A 19010-nucleotide genomic window follows, 5' to 3' on the forward strand; every position below is an offset into this window, starting at 1 on the left:
GACAGAAATGAAGAACATTAATATGTTTAACATTTTGTAAGGAGCAGTGATGCGCCTCCTACAGCCTCTCCTACCCAATTCCCAACCTCAACCTGCCCGTGATACACCCTGCTTTTAACAGATGAGGATCTGGGGACCGAGTCACAGCGGTATAACTGTTTCATCTAAAATGGAGGAAATGCCATTTACATATGTGCTGGCCTATCACAGCACAACAGCGTCCCTCAGCGGCACATGAGGGAAAGGTCGGTGGAGCTAAATAACATCTATTTAGTCCTCCCGGCTAGGTCCGAAGGACCCGTTGACGAACGACAGGAGCGGTCCCCCTTGCATAATGGGGGTTTACGTCGGGTGATGTAACTGCCACATTGTAAAAACTGGTGCCCGTTAAGGGAACAGTTACATGAAAGCCACAGATCCAGCAGAAATGAATGAAGACCACCTGAAGACCTGTGAAGCATTAAGATCAGAAGAAATTGCAGTTCAAAAGCATTGGAAAGCACGACTGCTAATGGCTTCATTGCCAAATGCAAGGCACTAGACAACAACAACAACAACATTTTAACACGGAATTCTGTAACTTTTTAACATGACAGTAAACATAATCATATCACATTATTAAATCGTTCTTTCTTACTCAAGGGTGGAGGCAGTCACTTGACTGAATCTAATGTTACTGCTACAATAAGTAGGGGAAAAAAACATTTACGTTTTTAGCATCAATAGCGATTCTAGGAACAAATGTTTATATTGGGAGATGATAATTAACCCTCTATTGGACAGGCACATTTAAAAACACTACCGAAATCGCGACGAAATTAAAAATTACTGAGGAGAATAATGTTTTGTGGTTGTAACACATTACATTGTTTTATGGCCATCCATCCTTATCAATAAATACGAACAAAATAAATCGCATAATGCAGCGCTTGTGAAAGTATGGACTTCGGTGAATCGTAAATTATATTTAAATAATATTTCAAATTTGAAGAATAGGTCTGCTACAAAAAGTGTACAAAGTCATGAAAATGTGGATCAATAAAAACATGAAACTTCTTCATTAATAATAATTATAATATAATTGTAAAATTACAAAATAAATATTAATAATTATTATATCTCATTATTATTAATAATATTAATACTATTAAAGATCTAAAAAAATAATATTAATCAGTTTCATATCTGGATTCTCTGCATATTTATTCATGAAAACAAATTACCGAAACAGGCTAAATGCAAAAGCAGAAATGAGACTATAGCTTTCCGCCCTAAAAGATTTGTATCCTTTAAAAGGGAACATATTAATCCCATCGAACAGGATAATTAAATACTGGATTTTATATAATTACGTGTGATAATTATTAAATACTATTAAATTATATTAAGATTTATATTGCAAAGATTATTTTGTTTTGTTTATCTTTTAACGATCTTATAAAAGTTCAAAGTAGATATATTAATTATAGTAAATGTGCACTTTTAAAATAAATTGAAAATGCAAGTTTTTGACAATGTGGCTATGGTATGTGCGTCATTAACACAGATTCAATTCAACATTTACACCCACTTCAATAAATAATAATAATAATAATAATAATAATAATAATAATAATAATAATATCATCATCATCATCTTGATGTTAGAGACACAGGGGAAGGCTTGACTAAGTTCGTTTCTTTGTAAATCAGTTCTTCATGGAAATATTAATCATTTCATCACAAAAAATGCAAATTTTGATTTAGTTCCTTTCTGAAACTTGCGCTTCAAATATACAGGTTGTAGTTATAATTACAGAGTCAGGTACACATATTTTATCAAATAATTACATATTTGGGTAAACCGCGGTAATGTATTCTTAAAATCATATTTGTTTCTCATAAAATTCTACTTTTTACTAAATTTAATATTATTATTATTATTATTATTATTATTATTATTATTATTATTATTATTACCGTTATAACAACAATATTAATAATATATAATATTACAAATGGCTTTTAGAGAACCCAGAATTTCATTGCCGCCCTCACATAAACTCGCCATCTCACAGTTTGAAATTTTCTTAATTTAGCTGCACATAATTAATAACTTCTCTTCTATTTCACAGATTTTCATGAAATTTTATGTAGAACTTTAAGGTAGCGTATTTTATTTCTGTATGAACACCGATTACAATTGTTTAGGGGGAACAACCTCTTTATAGTGGTGAATTTAGGCAAAATTAATAACTTTCTTCCTATCTAACATATTTTCATGAAACTTGATTGCAGAACTTAAAGTTAGCTATGTGATCTGAGTACAAAATCTGATAATGTTTGTGCAATGGAAACTAGCTCTTTAGAGGGTGTGAATTTATTAAAAATTAATAACTTCCTTCCTATCTAACATATTTTCATGAAACTTGATGCAGAACTTAAAGGTAGCTGTGTGATCTGAGTACAAATTCTGATAATGTTTGTGTAAGGGAAAATACCTCTTTATAGGGAGTGAATTGAAACAACATTTATAACGTCTTTTTCTTACCTAATGTATTTTCATGAAACTTCATGCAAAAGTTGAAGGTACCATATGTTACTGTTTAATTTTAAATCTTTTTTTATGTCTAATATTCTTGGTGTCATGTTCGATAAGAATCTTTGTTGGTCTTATCACCTTTATGATCTTTATAATCCTTTAGACAGTATAAGGGGGGCGAAGGCTAATTGGGATTTCCTGGTCTCTGACTGGGTCAAAAACCCTGATGGATCTGATATTTAACCCTTGCGGTGAATTTCGGTGAAGTCCGGAGGGCCTAATTAGTCAAATCCACTCTCCTCACCTCCACGCTGGGGCCCCCTGGGATCTTTTAAGATGCCAAAGAGAGAGTGGTGTGCGGAGAGCAATGGGAAGCTTCCGCATTTATTCATCCCAAAGAAGACTTCAAACATAATTATGCCATGATGCGTCCTTTCTTGGTAAAAGAATCCGGACGTAAACTATCCCCCAATCGGATGTCCGGGAGGGGGATACTGAGGAAGGTCGTATCATGGTGGAAGCCATCACCGATGAAGAAAGAAGAGCTATAGAAACTCTAGATCTGCCAGGTAAGATGGAAAACTTGAAGGAAGCAAGGAGAAGAAATGAGTGGATGTGATGGGAATATCAGAAGGGAGGCGGAGGAATGGTGGAGAGTTGATGAGTGATGTGTAGGGTTCGAAGTTGAAATATCATAATTTTTCTGACATCACAGACAAAGCGAGATACGATATAAACTCGTTTCTATTCAACACGAACCAATATAGTCTATGACTATTTTTTTTTGCATTTCTTTGCACTTTTTGTCTTTTATTGTTTACTGACAATTTTTTAGGAAATGCCCTACTTTTTTTGCATTATTACCCTTTCCTTATTTTGAACGGAATTTTTTACGGTGTAATCGTAGCCTACATTCCAGAACCTAGTGCAGATTGCGTCATGCAGGAATTTGCCTTATGGTTGCATCAATCTTAACTCCTGACCATGTGTGGGACGTGCTTGCCCCCATTTAACGCAACAGTACAAATATTGCAGCCGCAGTGCTCGCAGTTAGAATACTGTATCTTACAAGTAAAGACAGTATAGATAGAGAAAGTGTTGCTTCTATAGCGGTTTCTCAAGTCTGATCCTCAAATAATTCATATGTCAATGGTAAATTTTCAATTTTGGCAACAACAATAACATGGTTAGAGAAAGGAGATGAGACCATTCATTCAGCTGTCAAAAATATTAAAAGTTTCGAAGAACATTTGTAAAAGTGAGTAGGAAATTTGGATAGGAAATAAGGGGGAAAATAAAAAAAAAAAGTATTGGAAAATAACATTGGATATCAGTCATGTCTAAAGCCGATAAAGGTGTGCAAGCTGAAAACACTGACTTCAGTGTTTTTGATGAAGATTTTTCACCTGCGGACCTTGGTCACTTCACGTATGTGCCCATGACGTCAGTTGAAGGAGAGAAGAGCTTTTCAATACACAGGAATGTCTTTCAAGTCTGAGATCCTAGAAATCATTATGATGTCAAATTTTTTACAATTTTAAAGCCATGTTATAAGTTATTTTCCTGTGATTTTTAGGTCATCAACTTCCGAGCCCTAATTACAAATAACTGTAAAATATACACAATGCTTCAACTTGTAAGTCAAGTAAATAAACCTTTATTATTTATACAAACATAGCCTCTGGCTACGTGTGGATTTTAAAATGTTCAATAACACATAGTAATGCGAACAAAATAAAATGTTTGAGGAAAGGAAAGCAAACTTAAAAGTGTGTAATTTAGTTATATGTTGTTCAATGTTATATTGAGTTTGCACTGTTCAACAGGTTCGGTCCAGACCAACAGCCTAATTAACATCAGGACGGCTGTTGAGACTGAAAACACCAAATATTGGCACACCTTCATAAATAATGACTACGAAGACGACGTAGATATTCCTCATTTAGAAGAGCTGCCTTCTGTTGACGGTAAGTCAACTATATCCACCATAAACATTCACTTACGGCTAATAATAGCACGTTCAGGGCAAAATTTTAATATTTTTATCACAAAATTTGCAGAGTTCTTTGTCACATACGAGTAAACGAGGTAATGACGACATTATGCAATTGTAAGGAATAATAAAGACAAAGAGGGGAAGGAACTGGCAAGACTAAACCATTATCTCCTGGCTTAGTTGCCTCATGAATGGTACCTTGATGGTGTCACTTGTGAGTTCAGACCTGTCTTTTCTGGCAGTTGACTAAACAACAACAGTATTGACAAATTATACAGAGTGTTTTAAAAAATAGACTGAAAGTAATCAAAGTGTTAGGGAATGTTAGCTAAGAATTGTTAGAGGTTGAATTGCACCGTAATTTTGTCGGAAAATGTGTTACATGCAATCATACCTGGGGAATCACCAGTGTCTTGTCCTGAAAATCGACTTCTGGTCCCAGCAGTGAACGTTCTAGGAAATAGTTTCAGGAGAGCGGCAAGAAACCCGAGAGACGGAAAGTGGAGACATTATTAGCAAGAACGAGAAGCCGCAAACTGATCTGCGCGGGTCAGATTGGTTCACGACCGGAATAACACTAAAATTATGTTAAGAGTACAATTTCTATAACTGTTTTTTTTTTTTTGTTTTTAGTTTGTTTGAAGAAGACAAACTATATCCCAAGTAATGGTTCGTTTATATATATATATATATATATATATATATTTTTTTTTTGAGGCAGGTCAAGCCTAATAATAACTGATAGGATTTGAGCAATAATTATTCCACTTTCTGTTGAATAAACTGAAACATCGGTCACATGACTCTGTGAAAAAAAAATCCATTTTAGAGTTATTCAAGAAATAAAAATCACTGCATCCAGGCTCGAATCCGCTCTTGCCTGCATGATTTGCACATGTCTGAGCCATCTGAGACGAGACGGAGGACTTCACTTCTGCGCCTGTCAGTACCCTCACCGAGGTCTGAATGTAGTACACTATAAGTGGTACAGTCATTAAGTTCTAATACTGAGCGCATAGTGACGTTGTGGTGCACTATAGCGCACATGTGGCACCATGGTATGATACCTTGTCAGTTAGTCTCTCGGCCCAACAAGAGATAGTTGAGTGCATGCACTGTAAGCAGAACTACGGTCTTTGTTGTGACGGTGATTTGAATGCGCACGTCGGAACCCGAGATGTCACAGTTTGAGCAACGGGCAAACATCAAGTTCTGCCAGAAATTAGGCAAAACTGCTGCCGAAACGTTTAAAATGATGCAGCAAGTTTACAGTGAGGACGCAGTGAGTCGCAGTGTTGTGTTTAGGTGGCACCGACATTTCTTGCAAGGAAGAGACAGTTTGGAAGATGATGTGCGTACTGGTCGGCCACAAACAATTCGAACTGAACGCAAGATCCAAGAAGTTGCAACGTTGGTGCATGCTAACCGCTCCCAATCGGTAGACGATATCGCAGCAACAGTAGGGGTCAGCCATGGTACTTGCTACAAAATTCTGTCTGATGACCTGAACATGTCTCGTGTTACCCAGCACAGTGTGCCACGAATCCTGTCGCAAGACCAACGTGATGATCGCATGACGATTTGTGGTGACCTCATCAGTAGTGCTGACGATAATCCGACGTTTCTCAACCGGATAATAACTGGAGACGAAACTTGGTGTTTCCTTTACAATCCGCAACTGAAATGACAATCCGCCACCTGGAAAACGCTGTTATCACCGCGACAAGACAGGTCAAAAGGCAAGGTGATGCTTGATTCAAATGGAATTGTTCACATGGAATTCAATTCGCCGTAAGCGACCTGAGCTATGGCGTACAAAGAATTGGCTGTTGCTACATGAACCCCCCCTGAACATCGCTCTGTCCTTGTCCAAGAGAAACTTGCAAGACAACAGGTGACAGTTCTTCCACACCCTCCGTACTCACCTGATCTCGCACCATGCGATTTTTTTCTCTTTCCTCGCATGAAAGCAACCCTACGTGGGCGTAGATTTCATTCTTCCGAAGAGGTCATGACTGCCACAGGAGCAGCCATACGGGATCTTCCTGCCAACATCTTTCAGCGGTGCTTCCAGCAGCTATACCAACGTTGGCAAACGTGCATAACGGCCAACGGAGACTATTTTGAGGGAGGATGTGGTTCTATTTAAATGTACGCCGTGTTATGCGGCATCTTGTGATACATCCAGATTCTTGTGGGAGCCTACCCTCCAGGCGTCAAGTCTTAGAACTTAATGACTGTACCACGTATAGACGGCCAGTTCAAGAGGGAAACAACTCAACATTTAAAGTTATGAGAAACGAGAATTTTAAAGCTTCATGTTGCTGTGAAAAATCCAATTAACGCATTTTAATTATTTGAAACTTATGATGTAACTATTTGAAACATCATTAACAGAATTCTGGAGTAATTGGTTACTCACACGACATATTGCTTTAAAATGCAGTTTTCTCAAAACTTTCAATTTTCAGTCGTTTCCTTCTAAACTGGGTCGTTCATATCAATATACAAATCCATTTTCTTCGTATTTTCTCAAGTGCATTTCAGAACGGTTTACGACAGCATTCGAAATAGAACGAATGCTCCATATCTCTGAGCATGCGCAGTTGCTTGTATCTGGAACTTTGAATATTCAAAGGCCCATTACTTTTTTCTTATATTGTACATAATCACGGCTCCCTAAAAATGATTTACTTATTGTTGATAGTTTGATGACGTACATATTATCATTCTTAGAGTAAGGGAGGGTATTGTCGGATACCATTTTGATGTTTCAAAATAAAGGTAATTGAAAAAAGTTAGAACTGGAATTACTTAGTATTATAATAACCTCTTGGGGTTCCTGCAGATTGTACATAAGTATTATGTAATTTACATAATATGTATTTGCTGTATAACTTGCAAAGACAAAACAGAAATAATATCATCACTGACAGAATGGGAAGCTAATGTCGGATACATTAGACATTATTATGTAAGAGGTATGATAATGCATTTAAAATAATATATTGCATATCAGAAACTATTACAATAGTGTTCTGTTTAGCCAACTGATATGCAAGCCTTTTAACATCATTTCTGGTTCATCCTAAATATTTTCTCTCCATCATTAACACATAGTCAACTAGCAAGTGAAGCTGGGAGAATTGGTTTTCGTCCAAGTTTCGATTTAACAGCTTTGGTGGGCTCAGAGTTGGACCGTACATAATCAAATAATGTTGATCGAGATACATTGAATCTTTTGGAAGCAGCAAGATAGCCCATTCTTTTCTCCCGTACTGCGACAATGGCATTTACCATATCTTCAGACTTCCATTTTTTTTAGACTGAATCTCTTTTTTCTTTTACTTTAGGTATCTAAAAATATCAGAAGAAGAAACAATTTGTTACTTCATAATATTCGATTAATTAGAAAATTAATTACTTACATTAATTAAAAATACCCAGGAGTAAAAATGTAGTGGTTTGTTATAGAAAACATATAAATGGGTTTAAGGCAGCTTTTATGTAGCGAGCAGCATTGAAATATAGCCGACAATGCCCTCGGCTAGTATCCGACATTGCCCTCGGCTAGTATCCGACATTGCCCTCGGCTAGTATCCGACATTGGCCGACTCTTCACAAACAGTAAAACAAGCCAGCTGCATGAAACATGTTGTCGATAGCATTTCTGCAATTAGAGAATTAAGAAGCCTTATCTATGGTATATCAAACAGTGCATACCATGTTGTGTAAATATAAGAATAACTTGTAACGAATAAATTACATTACTTACCCTCAAAAAGTTTTTTTTTTTTTTTTTTTTTTTTTTTTGCAGAAACTTTGAAAACACGCTATTCACACACAGTGAAGCACTCAACAGTAATGGCTATTCATGCAGATGTTCGTCTACTTGTAGAGAACGTAATGCATTATTTTCACATCAGATTGCACCATTCGATGGAAAAGAAATATGTTATCCGAGATTATCCGACATTACCAGACCTATCCGACAATCCCCTCCCTTACTCTATCTAATACGTACTATTTATTCTGTTCATTAGCTAGCAATCAGTGTGATAACGACGATTTTCACTCAGCATTGTTGTTGTTGTTTAGCCAACTGTCCGAAGACAAGTCTGAACCTCACAAGTGATACCAAGAACGCACACTTATGAGGTAACTAGGTCAGGAGATTATGGGTTAGGGTGGCCAGTTCCTTTCCCCCTCCAGAGCATACATCGCCGACTAGCTACATATTACACTAGTCAGACTTCAGATGCATACAAACAATAATTGTTGTTCCTCTGACACACATCGTCAAGTGAGATGTACTGCCTGGTAATATATGTACATATCAGCCAGAAACTCAATATTGCTTTTTAGCTGGACCCTGAACAGAAGAGGAGGCAGATGCAGTCCAGGTGATCTACAAATCCGCACATTTCAACGATTCGACTTCTTCTGAAGGTACAGTAATATTTCAAAGTAGGGAAGCAGTAACTAAATACAATGAATACAGGCTGTTTCAAGAGGAATAGTAAATATTTTGGAGAGCGGTAGTATGTACTATAGTGTGTAAAGAGTTCATATAAACATGTGTCCAATTTTCAATGTATGTTGAAATACAGCTCCTAGTATGTTACATATAAAAGACCTTAGAAATGATATGAAGCAAATGACTACGCACAAAGGAATAGTACGTGTCGCTCTTGTAAGATCGTCTGAGGGCAGCATTTGTATTTCCTTTGGCCACGAAGATGGGCATGTTCGTACAGCGCCTGTACATTTTAGCCTCCAGGTAACTCATTTAATATCATATTCCCAGAAAGATGAATCAGCCCCGGTAATCACGTGCATTGGCCTCCAAAGTCCCCAGACCTTAATCCTGTCGATTTTGTCTTTTGAAGCGAAGTATACAAAACCCTAGCAAACACAAGGATCAAATTATTGGTCGCTCACATTATGAATAGTATTGCTCTCAAAAGGAACAACAAGACGACCTGAGAAGGACAGAGCGGAAGAGTGCATTCAACTGTTGAATTATATTGATACCATGTAAATAAACAATAAATGTAATTGTTAAGTCATTTGTCTTTCCTCCTTGTCTTGTAGGCTTGTTATGCACAACATACAAGCAGTTGTATTTCCATACCCATTGAAAATTGGGCACTTGTTTATATAAACTTTTTTACTCAGCATAGTCCATACTACCGTCCTCTAAATATTTACTATTCCTGCTGAAACACCCTCTATTTAAAAAAATTAATTACCTACTCATCTGTCATTTAAACTGCAGAATGATTCTCCCGTTTTGTTTGTCAAACTCGTCTATGACGACATCATAAAGTCTGACGGTTCCTTGAAAGATTTTTAAATTTCAAAACTGCCGACTGTGAAATTCTCTCTTGGCGTATAGAGTTTCTCACAAATGTCTTTAGCCTCTTCAGAACAGAGATGAAGTAGTGGTAGGAATTGTTAGTGTAAGTTCACAAACTTTGACAACTGCAAAGTTGGCCATCTCTACTTTATTTTCCTTAATACATTTCAACAACTCACTCACGCACCATAAGATAATAAAATATAATGGATCTTGAAATTTTTAACTTGCTGTGCTGTAAAAAGAGTAAAACGTGAATTATCAGGTTTTTCTCGCTGTACTATTCATTGTTATGATATCAAATGTCATTATGTATGATACGATATAGTAGGATATAATATATTATATATATAATAGGATATGAAGAGCAGAGAGGAAAACGCGTTAAGTTCAAAATAATTCAATTTCTGTAGTAATAATAATAATAATAATAATAATAATAATAATAATAATCCGTCACGCCACAGACCTTGAAGGGTCCAGGCCACCAGCCGGCTGCTGGCCTCACGTTCACATGCCGAAGCAAAGGTGGACGATCATCCAATCAGAATGGAGGTATCGTGTGGTTAACACGCTGACCTCCCAACCGTTATAGGTCGCTTTCGCCACTGGATTTCGCCATCTTTCGTAACCCCCAAGTTCATCACGATTCTAGATGGGCACCGATGCCATACACTGGCCGAAATTTCATGAGAAAATTTCTTTCCCCATGAGGACTCGAACCAGCGCGCATTCCATAACGCGACTTCTAGGCTGGATGCCTTAGACCACAACGCCACGGCGAAGGTCTCATTTTCTGTTTTAGTTTTCCTGTCATAGTTCAAGTACTGTAGATCTATATTTGTGTAGTTTAACTATACAGAATAGCAATCTCAATATTTTTCCAAACAGTGTTATATCCGTTCCGGTAATAGATTCACCTACTGGAAACTAGTAGATCTACTTCAAAGTTTCTCAGATTGTTATATATTTGGTTCTAACCTGTCCCGCGGTTACAAATTTCCCTTCACCCCTACATGATCAGAAAATTGTAGACCAGATATTTTTGACACACTATATTTAGAAGCCATCTGTAAATAAAAGATTAGGGATCAATTAATTTCATTTCTTAAATAAAATTCGAAATTACTTTTATTTCATTTCATTAAATTAATTTTTCTTTAAGGATATACGTGCTTTAGAAGCAACTTTACTATGTGCTTGAACTTTCAATTCACGTACATAGTGTCTACTATTCATTTATCATGTTCATTGCATTCGCTAACAGTCATTTTCTTCTTCTTATACTTCTTCTTCTTCTTCTTCTTCTTCTTCTTCTTCTTCCGCCCCGTTGGGTTCGCCTCGCTCCGTCCAGACTCTCCAGGATTCCCGGTCCCTGCTCATTTTCTTCATTTCTGCCAATGTCTTGCCTCTCTTTCTTCCTATTCTTACCACTGTATCTTCCCAGTTTATCCTTGGCCGTCCCCTACCTCTTCTTCCCTCCACTCTCATTTCCATTACTTGCTTCAGTCATCCTGTTTGCATGTCCAAGCCATTTTAGTTGTTTTTCTTCTATTTTATTTATTAATGGTTTGTCTTGTTTTGCCTCTTCTCTTATTTGTTCGTTCCTAATCCTATTTTTCTTGGTCTTTCCCATCATTCTTCTTTAATATTTCATTTCAACTGCTGTTATTCTAGTTCGATGTTTATCCTGTAAAGGTAAGCTTTCTGTTCCATATTGTAATATTGGAGCTATTATTGATTGAAATACTTGCATTTTTGTCTTGCTAATCTCCTCCTTTCCCACAATTGTATTATTTATTCCGTAATATGCGTTTACTGCTTTCTTAATTCGGTTTAGTATTTCTTGATCTATTTTTCCATCGCTACTTATTATTGTTCCCATGTATTGGTAGTTCTCAACTTTCTGCAAATGTAGATGGTTATATCTGATGTTCAGTTGGTCATTCTGACTATCTTCTTTCGATATCTTCATCACTTTACTCTTATCCATATTTATCTTCATCCCCTTTCTCTCCAATTCTTCATACCATTCTCCTAGTGCGTGCTGTAATCTATCCCTGGTGTCGGCTATGAGAAGTATGTCATCCGCGTATAATAGCGCTTGTATGTATACCAGTCTCAAATTCCAGCTTCCTATTTTTGTTCTTCTTTTACAGATCTTATGTATTTCGTCCACGAATATCAAGAAGAGTAGTGGTCTTTGACTATCTCCCTGCTTTACTCCTTTCTTCATTGCAAATTCTCCTGAAAGTTCCCCGTCTATTCTTACTATTCCGATTGGGTTTTCATAGACGCTTTTAATGGCATTAGCCAATCTTATTGGTATCTTCTTCGTCTCTAGTACTTGCCATATGTTTTCCATAGGTACCTACTGTATCAAATGCTGCTTTCAAGTCTATGAAAGCTAGGAATGTGTCTTTATTTTTCTCAATTCTTTTTCCTATTATTTTTCGTAATGTGTATATATATAGTCCTAAGTGTGTCTATTTTCTCCGAATGCTGCCTGTTCTTCTTCTATTTCCTGTTCCACCGTTCTTCTTAATCTTCTTTCCAGCACTCTGGTATACGACTGATGGCATAGCTACTTATAGTTCTGTAGTTTTCACACACATTCCTGTTGTCCTCCTTGTGAGTAGGTATTACTATATTCTTTCTCCATTCTGTTTAGTATCTTATTCTCATTCCAAACCTTCTGGCATAACAACGTTATAATTTAGTTCATTGTCTTTCCTCCGTACTTAAGGGAAGAGGATGGTATTTTTTGGTGAAAAATGAGTAAGTTAAAAAAAAATCTTCAAAATACTCTGTGATATATGTGGAATGCATAGCATAACATCTTGTGGGTATTTGTGCCCTTATCGGATGTTGAGTCGCCATTTTTAAACTTCCTGCGTTATGGATTTTTAAATCACTCGCCCACTTTTATTGTTGTTTCCGGTAAATTACATTTTCAAAAAAAATTGTTTTTTTCTTTAAAATACTCTTTGATATGTATGGAATGCATTGCATAATATTTTGTGGGTATTTGTGCTCTTATCGCATGTTGAGACTCATTTTTAAACTTCCTGCGCTATGGATTTTTAAATCACATGTCCACTTTTATCGGTTTTGGATATAATTTCTGAACTATTAAAGATACATGCATGAAATTTATAACACACATTCTTTAGACTATTAGGAAAAGTTTCTCTGTAACAGAATTTTGTTAATTGATTTCATTTAAAAAATACGTCCGTTTGTTTGCAAGAAAGGAAATCAGAAAATTGTTATTAAATTTTAATTGTTTATTTTACAAACGTAGGGACTAATATCAAAATTCTGTTACAGACAGTTTATACAACATGCTTTTGCAAATATATTGCAAAAAAAGTTTGAATCTATCTTTAAAAACGGTTTAGATATATCGGTTTAGTACAATCCTGTATTGGGTATATTTTTTTTTCAAATTTGGGCCCCCAAATAATTTTTTTCAAAATATTTATATTTGGTTGAGTTCCTAAAGCTATGAGCTCTCTACATACAAAAAATTGATATTTTACACCAAATAGGAAAAAAGTTAAAAAAAATACCATCCTCTCCCCTTAATTAGTTCTGATGTTATATCATCTATTCCGGGTGCTTTCCCGTTTTTTAATCCATCTATTGCAATTTCTATTTCTATTTGGTCTATATTGCCTTCTCTCCATTGATCTTCTATTTCGGGATATGGTCCATACAATATCTCTTGAGTTTCTTGTTCTTCTTCTTCTTCATCTTCTTCTTCTTCTTTTCCTCCTTCTCTGAATTTATTTTTATAATATTTCCTCCATATCTCTAATACTTCTTTCTTATCTGTATATATTTTGTTTCCTTCCCTTATTAATCTTATTCTTTTACCGTATTTTCCTCTTAGTGCCTTAACTTTTTTCCAGAATCGTCTGTTACTCTTTTCTTTAGCATCTTTTTCTATTTCGTTCACAAATTCTTCCCATGCTTTAGCTTTTGCTTCCTTCACTGTCCTTTTAACGTTATTTCGTTCTTCTACATATCTTTGTCTATCTTCCTTTCTTTCTCTTCTACTTTGTATATAATTTTTCCATGCTTCTTTCTTTTTCTTCACTTTCTCTTTTACTTCCTCGTTCCACCATGGGGTTTTCTTCGTTTTAGTATTTATTATTGTTTCCCCGCATACTGCCTTTGTACAATCATTTTATTACGAAGATCAAACCACAGAATTATATTGTATTTTAGATGGACTCATCAACGTGCGGAGGTACCACAGTGACGGAGACATACCAGCCAACCTGAAGACACAGTGGAGTGGAGTCGGTCTTTCAGAAGGTACAGTAAATGTTTACATTCTGAAGTTGTGTCGCTTTCAGCTACGAACATGTTCGAATTTTACTGTAAATAAAAGAATAGGGATAAATTAGTTTCATTTTTTAAATAAAATTCGAAATTACTTTTATTTCAGTTCATTGCATTTATTTTTCTTTAAGGCGATAGTAGTAACTTCACTATGGACTTCAACTTTTGATTCACGTACATAGCGTCTACTACCTATTTATCCTGTTCATTACATTCACTAACAATCATTTTATTACGAAGATTAAAACACAGAATTATATTGCATTTCAGACAGACTCGACAACGAACCCAGGTACCACGACGAAGATAGCAGTACATCCAGCATCTATATAGTGTACAGCAGATCCAGTCTTTTAGAAGGTATAGTATCCATGTTTAATAGAATGCATAAGTCTGCACACACTGTTAGCTATATACATTAAGGATATTTTAAAATGTTGGATGATTAATCACCCCTTTTATTATATTAGTGGTCCTCATTTAATAACTGGTGTTTTTAATATCTTATTCACTTTCTTTTGTTTTATTATGACTATGTCCATAGTATTTGTAAGAATACTTATAAGTAGAGCCCGGAATTTTAGGTGCTAAAAGTTGAGAATGACACTGAGTGTAGATGAATAGAAGTAGAGCCCGTAAGGAGGGTTTTAAGCTTAGTTCACAAGAGTCCGATATGTGATATTAGACAACAGAGTCAGAAGGACTGAGCAATGGATCTTGTAAACCGTGCGCTAATTTGTAAGTGGGATTGAGAGGATTAAAAGACCTTTAATGATACCAAAGGGAAAATACTGAATGACAAGAATGGCATCTCAAAGAAGTGGAGGCATGGCAATGATAAATCGTGTGCTAGTGTGTAAATGGTAGTTAAAAGGATTAGAGACCTTTATCGATAGCGAAGGGAAAATATTGAATGACATCTCAAAGAAGTGGGGGCATGGCTTCTATATTAATGAACTATAGTGAGGAACAATATTAACTTTCAGCACCTAAAACCTCTGGTCCCTACATTTGACTTTAATAAAATATAATAAAATAAAATAAAACAAAATAAAATAAAATCGAATCTAATCTAATATAAAAAATGGGGCCATAAACGCAAGAAGAAGTTATGCAAGAACTCAGTCTGGAATCAGTACTTCATTTCATACAGAAATATCAGAACAACTGGATGAGCCATTTACGATGTATGAGATCCCACAGAATCCCAAAAGCTATGTTTCACTATGAACCCCATGGGAAGAGATCTCTGGGACATCCCAGAAAGAGTTGGGGAGAAAATTCTTCTTTATTATGAGATAATAATACACCACATGACCTAATACTTGTACGGATGATGATGATGATGATGAAGTCAGGTAGGTAGAGGTGTTTTGAATGCTTCTTGTTGTATAGTAGCACAATGGAACAAAAGCATAGTGTGGTTGTTTTGGTTTTTCCACACCCATACTGCATATGCATGGAATTTCCCGCCATCAAGTACAGTTAAGAGAAAAATCTTATATGCCGACAAACAATTCAGAATATTATTGTTTTTACAAAATATGCTAATTTTGGACATTGTGCCACAAAATAAGCAAAATATGCTACATTGCATGCTAAATAGTTTATTGTATACAGGAACGCTTGAAGTATGCAAAAATATTGTGGCACCATGTTGAAAGACCTGGCACGTGTCCTGCAGAAGGGAGGGCGCGCGAGAAGGCAGGCACGAGGAGGGGAGAGAGAAAGCGGGGGGCGCTGGGCTGTGCGAGGTGAAGGGGGAAAAGAAGCAGCGAGAAACAGATTGTACCCGAAATCGAAGTTTCGCGAAGTATGACCTAACAAAATAAAAGCGCGAGCAGTTCAGAACAACGAGTCAGTTTTTTGTGAAGCAGCCGTGAGCGAGCAAGGAAGCCAGCCTTCGAGACCGGTGCTCAATGCGAAGAAGAGCCGCAAAGCCAGTTTGGTTCGGACAGCGAGTTCAGTTTGTGAATCGGCAGCGTCCAGACAGAAGCAACGCGTCCGGGAGTGTTGGATTCGACACGCGAGTGAACTTGAGTAACTGTGGCAATGTCGAAGCGGAAGCAACGCGTCCGGGAGTCTTTAGTTCGACGTGAGTGAACTCGAGTAACTGTGGCAGCATCAGGCGGAAGCAACGCTTCAGGGAGTCTTGGGTTCGGCGTTCAGTGAACTTTATCTGCAAGTCTTGAGTTCGAAGTTCAGTGGACTGTCTCTGGAAGTCTTGGGTTCGATATACTGTGAACTTGAGTGAATGAAATAGAAGAACTGGCCAAGGCAAACGAAGTGTGAACTGAGAACTAACAATTTTGTTTTGTAAATAGTGCTTTGTGAACATTAGTTGAGATTAGGAGTACATTGTTGTTCTAAGTAATCCACGTGAATTGGTATTGTCGTCTGTGGAATGCAATAACGAATACTGTGTTGCTGTGTGGAGTGGAATACCCATTGTTGACGGGTGTGTTTAAAGCCAGAAATAAAAAGTCATTATCGTTGTGAATAAAAGTAACATTATTGTTGAAGTTAAAGTCACAATATGTACAATTAATTTTTAATATTCTTCATTACAGTCGTTCAAAACCTGCATAAAATGATTTTGTATGACTTGCAAATGGGCAGTAAAAATATGCAAATGCATACGAATCCTCGCCCCATTAACATGACATTCATTGAATGTCTGTGAATGCAATGACACATGGTTAATGATCAAGTTTATTTTGCTTCTTGCAGAGTTCGTTGAAAACATCAAGGACAGGCCAGATCTCTTGAGGGAAATGATTTGCCGCATGCCAGATGCCATTCCAGCTCCCATGGAGCACCTATCATCATCATCATCATCATCATCATCATCATCATCATCATATTCATCATTATTTTCATCATCATCATCATCATCATCATCATCATATTCATCATTATTTTCATCATCATCATCATCATCATCATATTCATCATTATTTTCATCATCATCATCATCATCATCATCATCATCATCAGAAGAAGAAGAAGAAGACGAAGAAGAAGTAAAAGATGAGGAGAGAAAAACGTCCTGCTGGTCCTGGTTGAGGTCAGTATTTCGTCGCATTTTTAGGCGTAGGAGGCGTAGGTAGTTATAAATTTTATGTCTAAGAGCCATTTTCAGAAAGATCACCCTCGGCGTGTTCTTATATTTCCTTCACCACTTGTCCATACTTAAGCAATTCTGTTACATTAATATTCAATTATTTGGACTCCTTAATGTCACCAATCATTTAATCTTTCATTTTGTTTGGCGGCCTTTTTCTTTATGTGCTAAAAATGTGTCTGCATCTCACGCTCCATCCCTTGCTTGCATTCAATGTGGCGGTAATTAAGCACGTGTGGTCGCATTTTCCATTTAATTCTTTTGTTTCCCGATAGGTACATCATGCTTAGAAATGTTTGGAGCTGTATATTATGAGTTATTCACATTTTTATGGCCAAGTAACAGGAAAGGGGTGTACTTTCTTCTTGGTTCTTATTTTTTTTTACACTTCCGTCCCAAGAAATCTGTTTGGTACTTTGTCTGAAATTACATTAAGAACTCCGCCCTAACTTGCCTTTTAATAGGAAAACATGATCAAACAATTTGAAATGTTTTTTCTAAACTCAATGATTGATGGTAAAATCATGACCGCTTAATCAAGCTGAACAATCGAGGGCTCAGAATAAAAAGGTTCTATCTACTGTTTTGTAAATTTTACAGAAGAGCATTTTTTAAGTTTGTCTAGAAATAAAATCAAAATGGAAAATATTTGTAATGACTACTCCGGTTTGTAGCTTCGTAAATGAGTTGTTTATCATTTCGTGAATCTAAAATGTTCGGAATAATATTATTTTATGTTGTACTGAGTTGAAATAAAATTGTTGTTTTCAAATAGAACCTTGTGTTTCCAAATTGTTGTGTTTGCAGTTTCAATTTTATTTTCATTAACATAGTAAACAAAAGGAATCGGTGATTTTTTTAAGATATAGTAAAATTCCCCATTTAGATCTTTTAACTTGGATTTTTACTTCGGAATATGTATGATAAAAATTTTCTTGTGTTGAATTTCAACGTACCTTGTTAACATGTTTCGACCTATTTTGGGTCATCTTCAGAACTGGTCGTTGTTGGTCTTGGCGCTTCTTGTTTCCTGTGAGGGTGCGTTCGTAGTGTAGAGTCAAAGAGTGTATGTGTTTTGAAATTGAGTTGTGTGTTGAGAATATCGTTGGGGTGTGTTTTACTGTGTCTGTATATTTCATATTGTTCTAGTGTGTTGAGTTTCTGGCTTTTTGGTTGGATGTGCAGTATTTCCATGTCTGTGTTGATGTCTTTTTAGGTGTGGTAGGTATTTGTGGTGTGTTCTGCATATGAGTCATTCCACGTCAAATCGCACAAATTTAGCCTGGAATTGACTTTCATGTCTCCGATTTAGATAAAACAAATTTTACACATTCTGTGGATTGAAAAAATAAATACGGGTTTTATTATTGTTGTCTATATCGATTATTGTAGTAGATATGTGTTATCAAAGATTCTGAAATAGGTCGCGCATCATTATTGTTAAACGTGATCATCTCCACTAATAATCATCACAGAGATTTGCTCTTTGTCTAAATTTGAAGGTGACAGTACACATTTTATTCTTCGCATAATAATATAAAAATATAAGTTTGTTAACTTTGTTTTAAAAAACATTTAAATGTATAAAAATATGTTTTAATGGCAGCGACTTACTTTAAAATTACAGAAAAAATCCTTAAATACCTTGAAATTATTTTAA

At 36.1% G+C, this 19010-nt stretch overlaps 1 protein-coding gene across 3 annotated transcripts in view; it reads left to right on the top strand.

Moving 5' to 3' along the window:
* The window catches only part of LOC138693803 (uncharacterized), a 109019-nt gene that overhangs the window by 48738 nt on the left and 41271 nt on the right, over positions 1-19010 (top strand). The window contains exons 3-7 of one of the 3 annotated variants that reach the window (XM_069817601.1): positions 4348-4488; positions 8883-8966; positions 14110-14199; positions 14497-14586; positions 16957-17293. In XM_069817601.1, coding sequence (XP_069673702.1) covers positions 4348-4488; positions 8883-8893 — 152 coding nt within the window. In that variant the 3' untranslated portion in view covers positions 8894-8966; positions 14110-14199; positions 14497-14586; positions 16957-17293. Of the gene's footprint in view, positions 1-4347; positions 4489-8882; positions 8967-14109; positions 14200-14496; positions 14587-16956; positions 17294-19010 lie in introns of those variants that run through there. The other 2 variants (XM_069817602.1, XM_069817604.1) reach the window with 2 other exon arrangements.

This window comes from Periplaneta americana, unplaced genomic scaffold, assembly GCF_040183065.1.
Source record: "Periplaneta americana isolate PAMFEO1 unplaced genomic scaffold, P.americana_PAMFEO1_priV1 scaffold_21, whole genome shotgun sequence".
In the NCBI taxonomy this organism is placed as follows: Eukaryota; Metazoa; Arthropoda; class Insecta; order Blattodea; family Blattidae; genus Periplaneta; species Periplaneta americana.